At 27.3% G+C, this 21833-nt stretch overlaps 1 protein-coding gene and 1 long non-coding RNA gene across 3 annotated transcripts in view; one reads left to right on the top strand and one right to left on the bottom strand.

Annotated features, from left to right (window-relative positions):
• Positions 1–21833, bottom strand: part of LOC107455721 (ras-related and estrogen-regulated growth inhibitor) — a 64907-nt gene that overhangs the window by 15804 nt on the left and 27270 nt on the right. For both annotated transcript variants that reach the window (XM_016073389.3, XM_016073388.3), the window contains one exon: positions 3014–3070. In XM_016073389.3, the coding sequence (XP_015928875.1) occupies positions 3014–3070 (57 nt within the window). The remainder of the gene's footprint in view (positions 1–3013; positions 3071–21833) is intronic.
• Positions 1–21833, top strand: part of LOC107455723 (uncharacterized) — a 78754-nt gene that overhangs the window by 49512 nt on the left and 7409 nt on the right. Inside the window, exon 4 of the long non-coding RNA XR_001585621.3 lies at positions 2566–2660. This is a non-coding gene — a long non-coding RNA (uncharacterized lncRNA). The remainder of the gene's footprint in view (positions 1–2565; positions 2661–21833) is intronic.

Below are 21833 nucleotides of genomic sequence, written 5' to 3'. Positions count from 1 at the left end.
GCGAGTAACAAGAAGTAATAATTCCTTTTTTGAATGTGGTTGAGGAGATCATCAGGATATGTTCGCAAGATTTTCCCTAACATTTCTAGTCGATTTTGTGAGAATTTCTTCTTGCTCTCCGTACTATGATTAAGTCTTGTTATGCATTTACTAAAACAAGAATCTTGAGAGCTATGAGGAAACAAGTTAAACAAATCGAATCTAACCAAATGAATCTTTGGAGAACAATTATTCGGAAGAAATTTGACCATGTTAAAATCCGCACAGAGTACAGAAGAAGTAAATTAAGTAATAGCTATGAATGATTATGATGAAATGCAGCTATAATATTAGTTTTAGAGGATCACTACCGTGGAAGTATCTCAGTAGAAATTAAAATGTTTTCTGTGGCATTAAATAAGTCAATTATAAGGGAATTTATATATGCTGTATATAACTCATATATGCTGTAGCTCATATAATATCATTCCGTGTGACTCCCAAATAATTATATAACTCATGTTTATTTATTGCAACAACTTTTAAATTTACATTCTGACAAATTTTGAGTCAATTGAGCTATCTTTAATTATCAAAATTTTCGTTTTAAATGTCATATTTAGTGGGGTTTCCTTTATCGAAAGGAACAAATTTAGTGGGTAAGACCAACAAAAATTAGAACTTTGACTTAATAGTTCAAAGGGATGATCTCAAATATGATAACTAATTAATAAAACTTAATGTATTGGATTTTGTAAAATTATCTCATAGCTAATTCCTAAATAAAAATTAAGGAGATAGCCATAAGTGAAATTACAGATTTAAATAAACATACTTTCTCTGAATAAACTTGCACTTTTTTCGACGGATTTAGAGTTTAGACTATCAAAATATGAGGGTTTGTAGTCAGAAAAGTGGTCGAAAGTTTGGACCCCTTAATGTTGATTTAACTTTTTGCGTATTTCGTCATATTTCAGGAACTTTTTTAGAGGCCTCAACCCTCGCTCTCTGTGATTTTAGGATCAATTTTTAATTTGTGTTTTCTTGATATTTTTTTTTTTGTACCAAACAAGTTTTTGATGCTTTAGTAGTGTCAGACAGCAGAATTCCTTTACAGAAAGGCAGAAACTTCATTATATTAGGAGAAATAAAGCTTGATAATTTTTATGAATATTTTCTCAAAACTGTAAGGCAACAACGTTTATGGTTTTGAGTAACGTTAATTACATAAAAACAAAGATACTTATCGAAAGTCTAAAAACAGGCAACTATTTATCGATCTATTAAAAACTGTTGATTTCTTAATTCTGCCACAAAAGGTTAACAAAGAATCTAAAATACAGTTCAATGATTCGGTAACAACCTTGTTTCGAAAGATACTGCCAAATAAAGACCACCATTCGTTATTTAATTAAAATTTATTATGTAGAATTTTCTCTCCCTATCTTGAGTTCCTCTTAAGTCAATTTTTGTTATAAAATTCATCTATCTAAGCATAATTCCATACAAAATAATTATTTTATTTACTAAGGGTCGTAAACAAAATTTTACTTCACTTTAAACTGTGCAATTATAAATGACGCAATGTTTGAACAAAATCAAATAGAAATAATTTTTTAAAAATCCGACTTTTTTTAATCAGGAAATATTATCCACATTTTCGATTTTTCTGATCAAATTTTGTCATTTAACACTGTGCAGTTTAAAATGGTGCAAAAATTTGTATGTCTAATACCTCAAAATGTTTTCGGTCCGATTAAATAAAATAATAAAAAGCTATAAATAATCTTTAAAGAAATTTTTTTTTAATGATAATAGAGTTTTATGATTGCATGCAAAAATTTTTCGATATCCCACATCGGATGAAATGCGTAAAAAATGAAATTAACATTAAGGGCCCAAAATTTGAACCCCTGTCATAACTAAATTATTGGAACCATGTTTTCCAGATTGCGATTACCCCATATTTTGATTGTCAAATTTTTTTTTCTTCATTTAGAGAAAGAACGCTTTTGTGTCCGATTCCCTAATTTCATTAATAACTCGAATTAATTAGCATATTTGAGCCTTTTCAACGATTAAGATTGGTACTTCTATCATGAAAATTTGATCATTTGAAAAAAAATTATTTAGAAAGATATTTTTTAATTTTGCACACTGTACAATACATACATTGAAAGACATGGACATGGTACAAATTATGATGAAAATAAAATAAAAGAGCTGAAAATTTGCTTCTTTTAATTTTAAGCAATATTTTTATTCAAATAAGCAAAAATTTTGTACAAAATATTGTATATATTGTTAATTTCTTCTCATCAATATTTCTTTGTTCATCAAATATAATTTTTCCAGTATTGCCACTAATACATAGAATACAAAACACCAATTCAAGAGTATTTGTACAAAATATTATATCTATTGTTAATTTCCTCTCATTAATGTTTCTTTGTTCATCAAATATAATTTTTCCAGTATTGCCAGCAATACATAGAATGCAAAACACCAATACAAGAGTATTTGTACAAAATATTATATCCATTTTTAATTTCTTTTCATTAATGTTTCTTTGTTCATCAATTATAGTTTTTCCAGTATTGCTACCAGTTTTTCAACACAAAAAATTTGAAAAGGGTTCGTGCAACAGCCTGTGTTGTCCTTTATTTCAAGAAATTTTTTGGGTGATAAGTAAACTTTTTATTCTTTTTGCATTTTTCACTTTAGAGTATTCTTATAAATTAATCATCCAATGAATACCTTCTTACTTAACAGAAGTGTTTTGTTATTGATCCTAAGTGTTTTATCAGTTATTATCATTTTCAGGAATTGCTATTAAAATGCAAGAGAAAAATTGGAAAAAAAATCTCACAATCTAAACGTATTTCGTGCGATTGTAGAATTTCGAAAAGTCCGAATTCGCGGCCTGACATATTTTCAGCCTAATCGATAACTGATCAAAATAGAAACATGAGTTCACGTTATTCTGTATTTAAAATTATAACTCAGATTTATTTTGAAAAGAAAGAAAACTTACCTGTTTGATGATCATATTCACCAATGAATCTTTTAGTGAGAAATCGGACTGTCAATGCTGAAAAAAAAAAAGCAAAAATTAGCTCTGAAACACAATTAATTACTAGAGTTTAGTGATCTACTTAGGGAAGTAAATTTTTTTGTGCTATATTTTTTCATATATTTTTTTTCTAAACATTGCAAAAAATAATTAATATATCCTGTTTGGTCTTATTTGGATCTTTCGTTTTAATTTTAATATAACAGCGCCCTCTATTGAGGAACGTTTTATTTAGTCAATTGAAAGTTAATTCTACTGGCTAGTCGTGGCTGCAAGATTCTTAATGAAGCTTGCTATGGTCTAAACTATTTGTATATAGATAGATTATTAATTAAAAATTTCATAGCCATTACTAGATTTGCCGTTAATTTGCCTTTGATAACCAACGACCTATGAATTCACCAAAATATTTTTTGGTCTTATCTCATGGATATGAATTTTGATTTACATAAGTAATAGCTACTACAACAGTGGAATTAAAAGCCTTAGTGGCTTAAATTTAAACTAACTGAACTGGCAAATTGTAGTTTTTATGCATGCGCGTTTGTGTAAATAACTTTCCTTGTTTTCTTAAAGATGGCGGATCCCAAAATGCTTAATCGGAAAAGTGAAAGCATCCGAACTAAAATCACAAAACTCATCGAATTTTCAAAAAGTGAGAATATTGAAAATAAGATTTTACTAGAATCGAAAATAAACGCTCTTGAAATAATAAAAGCTGAAAGGGGATTTGAATATAGATTTTATCTTCCAACATTCCCATAGGTTCAAAAAAATGTTTTGCTAAAAGATAGATGAAGCGTTAGTAAAAAAATCCAGATGCTGTTGAGAGAAAACAAACATATTTTTTACATCAATAAACAGAAAGGAAAGAGGTGTAGTAAATTGTAAAAAAAAAAGCTTTTAAAGTTCAAGAAATAAGTAAAAATAAACATTCTTGGCATTTTAAAGCTTCGTTTATCTTAAAAGAATTACTTAAGTTTTGTAAAACAAGAAAATTTTTTTGAATCGGATTAATCTTCTATAAACATAAGATTAATTTCAAAATATTAGATAACATATTTTTCACATCTTTCTTTAAAGAAAGAAACATAAATTATTATTTTTACTTAAAGAAACTATCCTCTTCAATCGGTAGTGATATTGAAAAAATAACCTTTATAATCAACTTTTGTTGGCAGACTTTAAAACTTAGTGGACGAAAGTTGTGGCGGCTCTAATTTTCTAATAAAATTAGAAATTCCCAGGAAAATATTACAAAATAAATGTTAATTTCAAATTATATATTTGTTTTTTTTTTCAATGCAGAGTAAAATGTTTTTTATATAAAGTTGCATTTTTTAACAGTTGAAGAAATGAATTTTAAAAAGTGTGTACTAAATATTGAGCAAATTCATTGATAGAAAAAAGATGTATGTCACAGATATATACGCCTTTGACAATATTTGACTTAGCAAAATAAATTTGGTATTTATAAATAACTTATATTTATGAATATCAGTTTTTCAATAGTCTCAAAAATTTGTTCTTTGTCTATAGTTCAATTAAGCATAAGCTTAAAAATGTTTAAATGTGAATTAAGTTTGTGACAATTTAAATAATTTTCATTTGAGTAATATTTTTATTTGATTTTCATAAGGACTTACAGAGACTAAAAAACCGTGTATTTTTCCATTTATTGAATTTTGATTGTAAGAGAATGTATTACAAAATGTGAGGTGTAAAAGCAGAACAAAATAGAATAAAAATAGTTTTTCAAATCATTCTTTGAGTATATCAGGAAATGCCTGCGTTGAACAGCCGACACAATTTTGAGTTTACGACAATTCCGAAGCCTTGTAATTTTGAACCCAATCCAGAAGACAAGATCAAGTATTGAGAGAAATTTGCCTTCTTGGAGGACTTTTTGATGGAACTAAGCATTAGCGTTACATGGAGAGAGAAACCACGGTTAGTCTGACGATAAGGGGACTCTAATCCATGACCCGTCTACCACTGAGGATATCATAACTGAGGTCGGAATTTGTATACACCAGTCATCAAGTCATTGGAAATCCACCACGGCTCCCCAGTTTGATAAAATGCAGCGGCGTTTTGTGCTGAGGTCTCGCCAAGCCTTTCGGTAGAGTATCAAGCATTCTCTGCCAGGCTACCCAACTGCACTCAAGAAGTCAAGTTTAGTTTGACCTCCCATATGAATGTGATCACTACATTTTTTAAGAGACAAAAAACTCATTGAGAATAAAAAAAATATGGTCGAAACTACTAAAATATGGTAACGTTGATCGTGTTTCTATCTCTAAGGAAACACCAAGTGCACAGTAATTTTAACCGAAGAGTTTTTGTAATGACTTTTGATAAAACTAAAAATAAAATATGGTTTTATTACCATAGCCAAGCAGTTTTGTCGTAAATGTGATAATTTTATCATTATATCTTATAGCAGGGCATAAGAACCATTCGCTTAAATTTAATTTTCAGTTTTACATTTTTACTAAATGTGTGGAAATAAGATGTACAATTTTGAAAACCATACAGTTACCATAAGAAAAGGAAAATTATCAACCGAATGATTTAAATATCGTATATTAGGTTTTGTTACCAGAATTATGTTTTTTTAAATTTTAATTATTTTTATTTCTTTAAATTTTTTTTAGCAGAAATGTTATTACCACGCACGGTATGTTTACCAAACCTTTTTACTCTCAAAAGCCAGTAGATTTTTGCTGAAAATTTTGCATACTTGGCAAGAGTTTCTTAAGACGAAACTGCATTGTAATGAAAAAATGAATGAATTTGCATGAGAGATCCCCCACTATATCATCCATTTCTAAGTGACAAAAAAGTTGATAGATAACAGGGTATCAAAAATTCAGCTGTTATTGTTTTATAGCTCATTAACTGTAGACAGTAATCTTGGTTTATTTTATATTGTTAAATTTGATAAGTTTTTAATATCATTACATCAGTAACTTAAAATTAAATGCTCAAAACAATTGGATGTAATTACAAAAGCAACAATTTTAAAATGAGAATCAAAGTATCAACCATCGGTTAAGCAATAAAACATTAATAATCAAATCCACGTTTTCTCAATTAAAAAAAATGACAGACACATTTAAATCTCATCCTATTTCTTTGCCAGATATTATTGCTATTTTTTGAGACACGCGTTTGAATTTTGAACTAAAATTCATTTGAAGGATACTGAATGTTGATAATCATAATTTTAAGATTTTTTAACAAAAAAAATAATTTAAATATAACATTCTTCTAAAACATCATAAAACTAGAGCATAGGTAAATGCGTCTTTTGGAAGAGAAAAAAATTAGAATAGAAAGATGAATAGTTTTAACGATGAAATTGAATCTCTTGGCTTGATTACTTAAAGAGTTTGACTTTCCTTGATCTCCAAATAACATTGGCGACACTCCAATATATGTTACTTTCACCCTTGGCCTTAGTTCGATTGTAGAAAAGAGAAACATCACCTTAGATATTTGACACGATGATAGAAAATAGTAGTTATAAAAATATCGAAAACATTTTTCATCAAAAAACTTGGAAATCGCTCTATATTAGATACAGATTTTATTGAGATGTTACGAATGACTCAGGAAATAGGACTTTAAGACAAAATAAGCCTTAAGAAATAATGCTTAACTTCATCACTAATAATAAATTAATTATCCTGCCCGACTGAAATATTCAAACCATAAAATAAGGACTTCTCAAATTTTAACAAAAATTGTCGAATCAAACGGTGGTATATTTGTTAAGACTTAAAAATTACTGAATTATATAAATAAGAATTTATCAAACGTAAAAGATTGTATAATTAAGACGGAAATGTAATTGAGTACATGAATTATTGTCTAAGTTATATAATATTTACACTTCTATAATAGGTACATTTATAGGTTTTGATTAATGTACAATTGAAGAAGATCACTCAGGCATGAAATCAGCAGAGATTCATTCTGATGAATAATTTTAGAATAAGATTGAAATTAACCACTAGTATAATCTTGATCAAGATTTTGTAAGCGACTAAATTTTCAGTTAACCTTTTTAAAAGCGTTTTGTCTCTAGAAATTATTAAAAAAACGTATTTTCTGGTAACCTCTACACTGTAAAAAATTTTGTTCCTCACATTTTTAGTAAACAATGAATCTACTAAAGAGTAGTGATATTAAGAGGAAGATTCATATAAATTATTGATTGATTTCTATTATATAAAAAAGACGATTCTTATTAACTTGCTCAAGTTTAATAAACTGATAGATTTTTTTTATTTCTCAAAATGTTTTAATCCATTAGATGCCGTTATGTCAAATGATAATATTTTAATATTTTCTTGGATGTTTTAGAATTATTGCATCTAATAATTTGCGTGCAAAGCAAAATAAAAGAACTGAAAAATTAGTTTTATTTTTAGAGCTTGTTCCGTAGGTAAATATTTTGTTTTAAATTTCTTATGGCAGATTAAATGACAATTGTAGACAGAAAAGCAGACAATAAAATTGAAAACATTGACGAAACTGAAACTACACTTCATCTTGTTCCGATTTCTCCCATTAGTGTCCCGAGTTCAGTGCAGGACAATTAATCAAATGATTCGAGTCTATTTCTATAGTTAAACATAAAATCATATCCAACCGATTCTTTGATGTTTGATGGAAGAAGAAAAGCTTATTATCATCTAAAGATTGCATACATTCAAGGCATTCCCGAGCATCTCAGTAATTTACTCAGTGTTAAATGACTATTCCCACCAAGAATCGATCAATTGTTTTGTTTCTTCTCATTCACGTCTGGCAAGTCTTGAAAATGAGCGCCTGTTTTTGGGAGCTTGAAACATGTCAACTGTTATTTCACATTTATGTATTTTTGAAGCGAATGGAGTCTTTAATCAAGCAATATTGGTCTTATGAATTCGGATCGGTGGCAGTGTAACTTTTTTTTTCTGGTAGATGGAGCACTTTTTTTCCTTAGAAAAAAAGCTTTATTAGTAATAAATTGCACGTAATGATTATTTTTTTTATAGGCGGGCACTTGGGGTTTGTCCCATTGGTCACAGAAATGCTAGAACTGCTACTCTCTTCTCGTTACCCAGTGGGCACCTGTGGCGAAGCCACGGCGGTGGAGCAGCATCGCCCACGTCACACAAACCACAAACCCGTTTATAGGGCAGGTTCCCACACAAAGGAGAAAGGACATAGAACACAGAGAGAAAGAAACATCCAGGCCCTGAGCAGGATTCGAACCCGCGACCAGCGGCTCCGCAGTCAGGCACGCTAACCACCAGGTCGGCTAAGTATTTGTCATATTTTGACTTATACTACGCCAATTTAAAACAGTGTCCCTTATTATGAACGAAAAACCTCTGTTGAGTTTTCTTGTTCATATTAATATAGTTGAGAACGGGAACCTTGCAGACTTAATATTTCTAAAAAAGGTAATACAAAATCCAATTGTTTTCAATTTGAATAAAAAAGCCATTTATTTAAGTTTAGGAAGATATATTTTTATGAACCATACGTGTGCATCGGAATTCTTTTTAAATAATTTCAATTATTTATTTCATGTTACAAAACTAAACAGTTATTTCCACAAAATTTTGATTTTTTGCCTTATAAGTTTTAAAATAAAAATGTACAGAAAAGCAAACCTATTTGTTTATTTAAACAAATCTGTATGTTTATTTAAATTAAATATAGTATGCTGTGAAAAGGCTTTGACAGTTTTATTTATTTATTATTTCTTTTGATTATTTAATTTTTTTTTTTTGATTATTCACAAAATTATTATTTTCTTTTTCGATTTTTACCAAATAGTTTTTACCATATTTTATATTATTGAATTCTAAAAAAAAATTTTGTTCCCAATTTTATATATATACCACATTAAAAAATTTTCATAATTTTAAAATAATTTTATAACGTTAATAAAAACGAAATTTAATTTTTATTTAAATAAATTTTAGAGGGTTTCTTGAATATGAATACAATTTTTTAAAGCAAAAATAGCAAATATAAGCAAAAAATAAGCAAATTTTTATTCTTAATAAGCATAAGTTATGTTTATCTATTGTTCGATAATTTAATTTAATACTACAGTTTACGAAACAAAATTTCTAAAGATTAGTACCTTTAAATTTGACAAAAGTAAAAACTCCTTTTTATACGTAAATATTGAATTTAGATTTTTAGTTTCGTTCCTGGATATCTTTTTAACGTTCATTATTTCGAAAGAATTTGCAACATCTTCAAGTATTTTAAAAATTTTTACATTTAAGTTAAAATATAATGAGTTTTAAGCTTCAAAAAAATAGATTTCATTTAAGAAATATAATAAAATATATAAGTTTATTTTGAATTTTAGATATCTTTGAAAAGTATTTTGAAATCGTTAATGTTTTGTTTTGTACTTTTTCTCGTTACATTTTAAAATCAAAACTTTTTATTCAAATATTTTAAAAGTAACATTTCTATATATGCATTGATTTTAGTTCAAGGGGAGGTGTTATCCTAAGTTGAGGTTTATCCTATTTTTTTTCACGTCTACACACGCATAAAGTGTCACTAACTATTTTTTGAGCTAATCATTCAAGCCACCAAAATCTAATAATTTTTTGAAATATCACCTTTCAATTTAATAACACTTAAATATTATTTCAAAATAACTAGAGAAATAAATAAAGTAGTTAAGGAGAGTCTAAAAATGAGTTTTATTTTACACAAGAATAATATTGAGCAATAATTGAATTAAGTGACTTTTTACCTCAGAGAACAAAACAACCAACCTTATTTTCTGAAAATGGATTTTCCTACAACTAAACTTTCCAAAAATAGAACATCTATTTATTATATTTCAAGCAGTTCTTTTTTATACTCACTCCGAATGATTTACAAACGAGCTTCAAATCTCTTTTAAGACAAACATAACAAGCTGGAAAAGATACAGGATTTTCTCAAGAAAAAAATTATCTGTTAAGGCAAATGATTCTGGTTTTAAGTTAGGTAGAATCTAATAGTCCCACGTGATCTTTTTATGCATTTATTTCACATTGCATGGCACACACATATGGGTTATTCTCACGAAATACGACAATTGACAGTCTTTTGCTCCAAGATCTAATACTACACCACTAAAAGATCTTTATTTTTCTAAATTTTAATAAATATCATTGCTGTTAGCATTTTAAAATAACTTTGCACTAACCATTGACTACTTTGTATATTTCAAAAAAATTTAATTGAATTTCGAAATGTTCTTTTCCCGGTTTGTCACAAACAATATTTCTAATAATAACTAGCTTCAAAACTTCCTATACATTTTTCAAGATCTAATTTTTTTTTATCTCAACCGTTGTAACCATTTCCAGAATATATTCAGAGGGTATTATTTCCAAAAACTTTGTTGAAAATAAGTTTTTCTGTCAACAATTTGTTGTCACATGGTCATATGTTTTCCTGAAATCATTAATAACAACTATATAGATTTTCCTGAGTTATTTTAAGAAACCCTGTTGTTTTCTGCGAAAAGTAAACGTCTTAGGCCAACATGTTAAATTAAAGAAAAGTTAAATACTGTAAAATGGCAAATGGTCATTATCCTGGCTGTCACTTTCCTGGCTTATGAATGCCACGACATTAACGCAATTACCAGAAATTTTTTTAAACAGTATAATGTAAAGAGGGAAAGCGAATATTAATTTGCTACCCAGTTTATGTGAGATTGTAATATGCTAGTATGTAATTAAAGTTTTTTATTTATTTAATAACTGATTATTATACACAATTTTATTCTGAACATATTAACAAGAAAAACATTTTTCATTCTTTCTACAGAGGTTAAAAGAATTAATTTGAACAATTCATGGTCCATCTAACACAAAGACATTAGGTTAATTTTTTTTCAAACACAGATAGTAAAAATATGAAGGATAAGCTAAAAACATCACTGTACAATTTAATTATGTCATAGTATTTAAACTCTGCCTGGGTGTATAAATTAACGAATGTACTAAAGTTGCCAAATAAAATGATTTTAACTATATTAAATTTAAATAATATAATAAAAAAATTTGCGATGCAAATTATTATAAAATTAATTTTGGTAGGTTATTTTGAAACATGGGCCTAAAAATAGTCAGGGGAAAATAAACTGAGAAAAAAAAAGAGAAGCCGAGAAGGAACTGTATGCGAGAATTAAAAATGATAGATAGCTTCCTGAGAAAGAAAAACCTAAAAAAAATTTAAGGTATGCTCAATAGAAGGAAAGCCAATCGCAAAATTGAGTGAAAGAGAGAAAAGTATATTGATAGAGCATATGAATCATATTTCCAAAACAAAGCATCAATTTTAATTCACCAGTAAATTAAAAACTTTCCACATAATCAATTTGAATTTATATTGATTTCAGTGAAAACTGTAATATCAAATATGCATCAGAATCCCAAGCAGTACACTTAGGAATTTCAAGAACACAATTTACTGTAAGCACAGGAGTATTATATTACAGGAGTATTATTTACTGTAAGCACAGGAATACACCAGCGGAAAAAACCACAAGTTCTTCACTTTCAACTCTATCAGAATCTCTAAGAAATTACTCATATGCTATTTGGGCACATATAAAGAAAGTTTTAAGTAATTTTCCACAGTGAGAAATCTTAAAGGAAATACATTTAGTGAGGGATTCGCTTTCAACACAATGTAGACCAAAAACAAATTAATATTTTAAATATTTTTTTCATTTCCTCTAATTTCGTCTAATAAATTATCCACACATTTTACCAAACCTGTCCATAGAAAGGGTGCACCGGATGGTGTTGGGGCGGTTATAAAACGTTCTGATGAAGAAAAAGGGTAGCTTTTGGTGCAGACATATCAAATGTGAAAACTTTCATTTCTGTTGTTGAAAAAGAATGTAATTTAACAATTAAAGAAGTTAAGACTTCAGATATAGAAACAGTCGATAAATTCATTGAAGGAAAAAAAATTATTCCCTTCAAGGTGAATGTGCACCAAGTCTTCTGGAAAAAAAATTTTTTTTACTAGCCTCTTCTTTCGTAAAATGAGCTGTAACTGCCAGTAATAAATGTGACTTTCACATTGGTTCGCTCAGCTTCTCAAATTTCGTACCACACTACCAATTTTTCATTTTGATAATGAATCATATTCAACTGAATCTATGAAAGCTGATTCTGAAACAATTAAAATTAATAGTTGGGTGGCTGTTCAATTCGAAGATGAATGGTTTCCAGGTAAGTGAACTGATTTTTACTTTGAAGTGAAACCTATTTTAAATGCTGAAATCAGAAAATTTCTAAGATTATTATTTTCATTGTAGGAGAAGTTTTTGAAGTCGTTCATAAAGATATTGAAGTTAACTTTATTATTCATGCTGACAAACAAACTGCTTATCTCTTTAAGAGGACCGGGAAAAAAGACTCAAAAATTTCTAAGAATAACATCATTTCAAAAATGGCTTTTCCTTACCCGGTATCTTACAGGCATTTTCCTTCTTCTGAAAGCTTCAAGATAAATGAAATTTTTCAAACTTTTTTTTTCTTCTTTGTTTTAACTCTTTCTTTGCAAATTAAAATGTACTCAAATTAAAAACTGTCTTATTGTGTCACTTTTATTTTATTTAACTAATTTGTTCAAATCGTTCACAACAATTATGTTTGGAATTTATTTACATAAAAAGTTAAAATTAACTTTTCAACTTAGTCTTTTTTCAGTTTCTTAAGTTGGGTAACTTTCTAAACTTAAAATAACTGTTTTCTTAACTTCTAAACTAATATGCCATTTTCCTGGCATTCAAAATTTAGTGAATTTCTATTTTATTATTATTTTTTTTCTGAGCAAATGTCAATAAACTACACTGCTGTCAGTAAGATATTTATAAATGCAACTAAATAAATATACAAAAAAAAAATCGATTATTTTGAAGATTTTTAATTTGAAGAAATTTTTTTTCCGAAATGTCATGTTTCCTAAGAATCACCCATATATACACATGCCATATTATATATATGAAACTACTGCAGTCTGGCAGTTAAGCTTAGAATTTAAACAGCCTTAGCAGTAAAATAACTTAGGCCGTCGTTAGACCAATATTCACGAATATTTGCTCAGTAAGGGTTCGAAGGACCGCTGTTTTACCAATATTGGTTCTATGTAAAATTATCTAATTCAACAGATAATTTATAGCCATTATTCAACAAATATCGGCCCATATAGAATTGCCTGATTCAAATAATATAGTAGAATATAATTCCATATTAAACCCATTAAATATTTTGTAACTAATTTAGATATTATAGTTGAGTTGCATAGTTTCTCATTTTATTTATTTATTTTTTGACGTATGAAAGTTTCTTCGACTTTGTTAATAAATAAATTGTCAGAAAGAAATAAAATTTAGAATTTTTTAAAAAAAAATATAGAATGCACATCTAGATGAAACTAATTCAACCCGAACGCCACGCTTTTTGAGAGTAAACAGAATGAACCTTTAGCTGCACCTACTCGGACGAATTTCAACGCGGGAGTAAGAAAGACTACCCTTAATTCGTGCCAAACACAAACAGTGAATTCAGTCACTTTATCATCTGCTATTATACCTTTCTCTTCTCTAGCTAATTAAATATATTTTAAATTTGAAAACTGCTCTTTTCCCAGCTCTCAAAAAGGACTATAAGAAAAGGAGCAAATTATCATCAAATTTATAAAATATTTATAATTTAAAAAAAAATTGACATAAAGTGAGCGAAATAAATATTTTTGTCATACGATCGCCAAATAGCAACCTTGTTCAGGATTGCTCACATCCTTCTCCCAAAAATAGCCAAATAGTATCGTCGCATACCACGTGATGAAGGTGGAGACAAGAGCCAACTCCTGGTGAACAAACTATACTTCGTTAAAAAAGTAATTATCACTGAACTAATGATGAACGGCAGTAATCTTAACTAAACCTTCAATGGAAAATATGCATTAGGTCACAAGACCTACGAAAAACCTGTTATATATATTAAAACAATCTTGAAAAAAAATTGAAAATCCACTTGAAAATTAGAAAATTTTTTACAGTAAAAGCAATTCAAGATCTCGAATCTGTCACGTGACTAAACTGGGCGTGGTTTCGTGGGACGTCACACCATACGAAGTATTGCTCTACTCGTCCTGCGCTTTTTTTTTTTAATAGATATTTCGTACCGTTCATTAATTAGCTGTTAGTATACGAATAATTAATTTTTTCTTTCTTTTTTTAAAAAAATAAATAAATAAATAAAATGCGTTTTCAATCCAAAAGATCTGAAAGAATGACGAAACATGGAATCGGAAAGTGTGAGTCTGATAATTTGCCTACATTATAATCGATCTTTTAATTTTTAAGAAAACTTTCGGATTTTATGGGAGTAGACATGAAAAGTATAAAAGTGAAAATGAAAGTTTTAACTTTTATATATTTCTCTTTTTTAAGGTTAAAAGTCACTATTTTTTTAACGTTTTAATGTTTACTAACGTTATGAAAAAAATAATGCTTTGAAAGTAGATTAATAATTTATTTTCCTTACTAAGCACCAATGTTCGTGAAAAAAATTTTACATATCGAATTATTAATTTTATTTGCTTGTTTTCATTAATTAAGTAATCAGTTTTTGTTTAAATAGAATAACAATGTAAAATTATGTTGGAATTATATACAAACTAATATTGGGTTGAATGCGATCCAGCAGCCATTATTAAAAAGGGTTATTATTTAGTTAATACAAATTAGATTTTATAAAAACAAATGTAATAAGAACCATATGTTATAATTAGTTATTATTAAATATATCTAAAATTGAAATATTATAAAAATTCATCATAACAATAGTACATTTCAAGCTATAATACTGCATTAAAACTCTTATATAAATAGATAATACATGCAAATGCATTAAAAAATTTATTTAAAATCAATGGAAGTTGTGTTATTATTCACTGTTGAAAAACAGGCGAAAATAAACTATATTTATCAGTTTTAAAGAGGCTAGTTGAAAAGGAACTAAAAATTTTGCTGCCTTAACGTAAAACTTTTTATATTCGAATTACTTTTCAGAATCGAAATGTTCACAATTAAATGCTCTATATTACATTCTAACGAGAAAAAAAATGTTTGGCCCAATTAAAAACCACTTTCAGCAAATTCATGCACAATGTCTGCACTCTTTAATTTTAAAGGCTGTAAGAAAAGTAATGCAAACTAATACAAATTTTAGTTGGTAGGTGCTTGTGTTATTATCTCATGTTTGTTACCGTAGTAAATTTCATACAAAAATATTTATTTAGTTCGAGTTTATTCATTAGTTTGCTAACATAGCTTACTAAGTGCCTAAATCATATTGAATTTTAATATTTTTTACTTTTCTGAATTTCTGTACTTTGAAATGTCAATTTCGTTACACTATTTTACAACAGACATGAAAAACTTGCAACAAACATGGCATTAGTTACAAGCTTTTCTTTCAAAAGCATGATTTATATGCAGTTAATAATATTAAAATTATGTCTGAAGTACTACCATTTTGAATGTATAAAAATGATAGGAATTATTGTAACAAATATGAAAATTTGCATCACATCAAACCAATTATCAACTAAATACAATTTTAAAAAAAAAATTAAAAAAAAAAAAACAAAAAAAAAACGAAAGAGCATAAAATCATTTAAATAGTATTAAAAAGTATACATTCTTATTTTAAAAAAACGGTTATATTCTCGATATTTTTTCCTTTTTTTTCAAAAATTTTAAATAAACATTGAATTATGAAAATGATCCATATTTTAATTTAAAATCTGCTTTAAAATTAACCAATTTTTCCATCGCTAAATTTAGAATAAATTTGTATTAACAATTTATAATAAATCTGTATTAACAATTTATAATAAATGTAAACAACACTGATAGTAGACACTAGCTAGAATATTTTATGTAGTAGACCCGCCGTTTTCATTGAAAGTGACGTGAAATGTAAACAACACTGATAGTAGACACTAGCTAGAATATTTTGTGTAGTAGACCCGCCGTTTTCATTGAAAGTGACGTGAAATGTAAACAACACTGATAGTAGACACTAGCTAGAATATTTTATGTAGTAGACCCGCCGTTTACATTGAAAGTGACGTCACAGCAATTTAAAAGGCGTTTTAAAACTAACTAATGTAAATGTAAACGTGTAATTAACTTGTTTAAATGCAATTTAATTGGCATTTTCCAGTGTAGGTTTTTAAGCTCTTTCATTTGAAAATAATCATGCATATTGTCAGTTGCTTGTTTACTTTCGAAGATTGTGAAATTATTCAACGTCTCTCGAGAAATTAGGATTTATGAGCAATTTATTATTATTAGTTTTAATTAAGCGTACTTAATCAGAACTATTTTAAGTTTATTTGAGTTGAAATACTCTTCGTGCGTCCCTTCTTAAACTATAACATCGTTTTGATAATACATTCTAATTAGGCGTAACAATCTGTTTTCAAGATAATTTGAATTCTTTTAGTAACGTTTCTATCACTTCTTAAATATATCATTTTCAAGTATTCAGTGATCTCTAGCGCTCTTACTACTAGAACTGCAAGTGTACCACTTATGAATTGAAATGTTTATTTAGTAATATTGTTATTTTTTTCATTTTTAATCTTTGCATTTCTTTTGAGAGTGAAAATGAGTATTTAATGAATATATTGATATTAGATATTTTTTTTGATTAAATAAATAACACATGTATGAAGGAATATTGCATTTTTTTAATTTTATGTATTTTATTTCACAAACTTATTCAAATATTTATTATTGAATAAAATTTATTCAAGTAATTTTATTTATGTAATTTTTATAGTATTCTATATCAAATTTCGAAGTATATTTATTTATAAAGTATAGATTGCAACATGATGAAATTTCTAGCAAAAAATTTTTTGTTAGAAATGTTTTTAAATATAAACCATTTCTGCAGCAAGTGTCTTGTTTAATTTTAAAAATGCGAGTGTATATATATATATATAGCACAATAAACACAATAAGAAAAGAAAGAAAAACGAAGAAAATTAATATGTTTTATTAACTGCGCATAAGCTGCAAGTATATAGAACTCATAAAATAAGTTGAAAAATTGAGAGAATATGGAAAATAATAAAAAATAATGACAAAAGAAGAAAACTTATTAAAATTATTTTTTGAAAGTATTTAAAAAAATATTTTTTATTTATTATTTATTTTTTAATATTTATTATTCTAAAAAAAAATTGAAATAGATGTTGCCTTGCGCACGTTCCTTTTCGGGCCAATCCAAGGTAACTAACAAATTAACCGCGCTTCAGTATTGCAGTAAGAGCGTGCCATAAGATATCACTTTATTTATGCTTCTGTTTTCATATTTTGTGATATGGCAATCCTATTACGAAAATATTTAAAATCTTTCTTGAAAGATTCCGGTATTATTTTTCATATTTTCTCAATTTTTTAACTTTATATATATAAAGTTAAATATTGATATATATTAGCTTTACCTTTATATNATATATATATATATATATATGGGAAATAAATAACAAATCCAAAATTTGCAGGTTTTCTTTGGAATAAATTTGCTGTCCCATTTTTCGTTTTTTGTAAATTTGTATTTTTTAATAAAAATATTGTTAAATGAATATTTACTACTTTAAAATAAATTATAATCTGTAAACTTAACTTAAAGAAAATTAAAAAAGGAAAATCTAATATATTATACGGAGAAAATATCAATTGCATAACTGGCGCACGTTTTTCATCAATCGCCCTTGACAGTAGCTTTCTTGCGTGACACCTTCAGCGTCGAGAGTGAAGGAGATCAGCAATGATCCTATTGTAAGTCTCCCTTCTTCACACCATGCGTTCTTTGGTAAGGGCGCAGTTTCCCTGATGTTTGAAATTAGTATTTTTTTCCAACAGATGGCGTAGCTGAATCTTTTTAAATCAAAAAAGAATTTTTTGTTTGGTTATTTCTTTTCAGTCAGTTGATGATGAATTTTGTGAAGGCAACATAGCCTGTGAAAATTTAGTCACTCATTTATTATTGAAAGAAAAAATATATAATTATAATGTTGTTCAATAAATCATGCTCTTATAATCAATTAAAGGAATTGTAAATAAAATTTGGAAAGTTTTTGATATTTCCTTCGTAGTGGTAGGTAGTAATTGTTTCGTTTCCCCACATTTTGTTTGTTTTATGATTTACTATTATTTAATTTTTCATGAATATTTATTAACATTCATTCCACAGTATGACTCGAGAACGTCTTTTGCTGGTACAGAATAAAGAGATTCTTAAACTATGTGGTATCAAAATTTGATTTATGTATTGACAGACGTTACGTTAAAAATAAAAATAGGATCTCAATGAGAAGTTTTCGAATTAATTGAAGTAATAAAATTCATCAAACTGTATTATCATAGATTCAATGAACCCAATTGCCGAAATATTGATTTATTAACTTTGGCTGAACAATTACTAAACTTTAATTTAAAAAATGTACCATAATACATTAAAAATCCAAATTCGGTTCAGAAAAAAAAAACAGTAACTTTTTAATGTTTAATAAATATATACTGATTAGTGACTATTACATACTAAACCCAAAAAATCACGTGTATTAAATATTAAAAACTTTTAACAGAAAGAGTAATCAAATTTAATAAAAATCAGATAACTTACTTTCTAGATTCAACAGCTTTGTTATTAATTTTGCATCATAAAATCGTAAATTAATAGTTGAAACTAAAATTAATATCAAAATGAAATAAAATATTGATTTTAATCAGCAATTTATAAAAGCAAAACAAATTATTAAAATAAATGTGCAGTTCATATTACTCAAAACAGATGATAATATTTCGTCTGTCTACTCTAATTCTTTTTACCATTTCTGTTTCAGTTATTTTAGTAAACGGTTCTATCGGTACAGAGAATAAAGCTTTTTTATTGCTTGAAGCCTTTTATATTAAGAAAATAAAAGCAATATAATAGATTGACCAACCAGAATGAAATTCGTAATAATTTCGCTCGTAATTTAATTCCGGACATAATCAAGAGTTCGTAATATGCCAAGCTGACATTTACGGAATTATGACGTCACGAGAGCGTCATTCCTACGGGATTTCGTGAAGTTGACAATGGAAACCATAAACCATGTTTTTACGATCAGCACTGTGGGACAAACCCGCATATTTATTTGAATAAATAACTGGGTGAATTCCGAGTTACGCTCTAAATTCCTTCAACATTTGAAAAGTAAATAATCGTTTGATAATTGACTTTTTGCGCGATCCAGTTTTCCCGTGACGTCATTATTCTTAATTTAATAAGAATGATTTTAGCGATAGTTCAAACATTTTTATCAGAAAAACGAACTACAATAAAAAAAAAATTAAAATCTTAACGAACAATAAAATACAATAAAGGATACAATAAACGAAACTAAGATAACATTCTTACTGAATCGGGCTTGATTGGTCTGTTTAAAATATATCAATCAGATTCTCAATACATATTTTGCATGAATTTTTAATTTGATGAAGAAGTTATAATAAATACAATCAACGATTTTTAGAAACTAAGATTACATTCTAACTGAATTGGGTTTTATCGTTCAGCTTAAAATTTACCAATCAAATTCTCAATGTACATTTTATATGAATTTTTATAATAAATATGAATATATGAATTTTTATTGTTCATGAAATATTTTTATTGAATATTAATTTATATATGAATTATTATCTGAATTTTTATAGTTTTAATAAAAGAGGTACAGTAAAAAACTATAGTCAGAGCATCATTAGGAAACATTTTGTGTTAAAGAAAAGCTAGTTTTCAAAACATTTTAATTATTTGTTTATCACGAAAAAAGAAGTATGGAATTGTGATAAAACTTATTTGGCTGCTTTCGAACGGTAGTATCCACTACATCTTGAAGCTTCAAGTCTTTGAAGTCCAACTGATCGTCTTGTGCGGAGTGTGCTGCACAAAACATGAACGTCATCAAGCAAACCAATTTCCCCAGTCAAAAGGGAGAGTTCGGATTGTAATTCTTCACTTGCGCGATTCATTTTTAATTTAAGTACATCGCCTTATTTTGCTTTATTGCTCTTATTCACGGATATATTTTGAAACATTAAAATAACTTAATTAGTTTTAATTTAATACCATATATTAAATTAAAATTAAATAGATTTTTGTTTTAATTTGCGTTATATTTTTTAATAGAATAAATTGACTGCATGTTTTAAAATGTTTTAAGAGAAAAAGGGGAAAAAAAAAATTATGCATTATGTTCCACCATTATAACTTTCTGATTCTGTGAATTTAATTTTAAATATTTTGCACGTCAATTATTTTTTTGTTTTTCACAACATATTTTGAAATTAAAATCTATTAAATTACAATTATCAAAAATTTATTCGCTTAGGTGTGAACTAATTCGATAAGTAATATGCTTGTATGATTGACAGAGGTTATTGCACTTCTCGGTAAGATGCATCTGAAAAGAATGCAATAATGTAGTCTTTAAGGGAGGGGATTTTATTAAATAAAATAAAAACTGAAACAATGCACAATGCGTCAAGAAAATAAATAAATAAAAAAAATTTAAAAAAAAAACAGACCACCTTGAATAACTTGGTCTGGAGAGCTGTCCAAAGTTTGGACCTCATAGTGTTTATTTTTTGCGTATTTCACCAAATCTCGAGAACTTTTATAGCAAATTGAAAAGTTTTTGCATACAATTATAAAATTCATTTATCCAAAGACAATACCATGCAAAAAATTAGCTAATATTTATTATTTTATTTAACAACAGTTGAAAAAATTTTGAATTGTATAGGATTTTTCCATCATTTAAAATTTCGTAATTTTACAAACAAAAAATACAAAATTTGAGAGAAATCGGTAGAATAGTTACCGAGAAAACGAATTTCAAGAAAAACGTATATTTCAAATTCAATTTCTCAACTTCCAAGATATCCCAGATTGCAGCAACCCCCTATATTTTAGAGGTCAGAAATGCGAATCCGTTGAAAAAAATATATGTGTTTTCAGAGATAGTGTGCTTTTGTGTCTGATTTCGTAACTTAAAATATCGTCGGAACTAATTAGCATATTTGAGGTCTGGACCTCGAATCAAATAGAATTAAGTCCCAGAACGTGAAGATCCGATCATTAGATCAAAAGTTATTCAGGGTGGTCCTTTTTTTTTGCCCTGTATATCAATAAATTTTCTGATTTTTTTTAAAATTCATTTTTATTAATTGTTGGGGAAAATTAGCCCAAAAGTTAATTTATTCCGATTCTACTCATATACAACATTCTTTTAATAAAAATTCGAACATTTATTGTCAATTTGATTGAAACAAATAAACAATATAAATTTTATAACTTGGAAGTACGCTTTTATTATCTTTTTCTTTAAAAAATAATTATCCACATTAGTGGAGGCATGTCATGAGGACAAGTCATTAAATTATTAATTTTAAATGGTAAATAAAATAGGGACTAATTTTAGTTTACTGCTCACTTAAAAAATACTTTTTACTTTATTTTTAAAGCGCAATAAATGAATTCTTCCCGACTTTTATTTTAGCTGGTGCTTTTTATTGATTATCTAAAATGGTAGCAAATGTTGTGCTTCGCCATTTAATTTTTGATTTGGTTAACTTAACTTAATACTTATTTTAATCACCACG

Source organism: Parasteatoda tepidariorum, chromosome X1 (genome assembly GCF_043381705.1).
Source record: "Parasteatoda tepidariorum isolate YZ-2023 chromosome X1, CAS_Ptep_4.0, whole genome shotgun sequence".
Taxonomy (NCBI): domain Eukaryota; kingdom Metazoa; phylum Arthropoda; class Arachnida; order Araneae; family Theridiidae; genus Parasteatoda; species Parasteatoda tepidariorum.
This window is presented reverse-complemented; position numbering and strand designations above follow the sequence as displayed.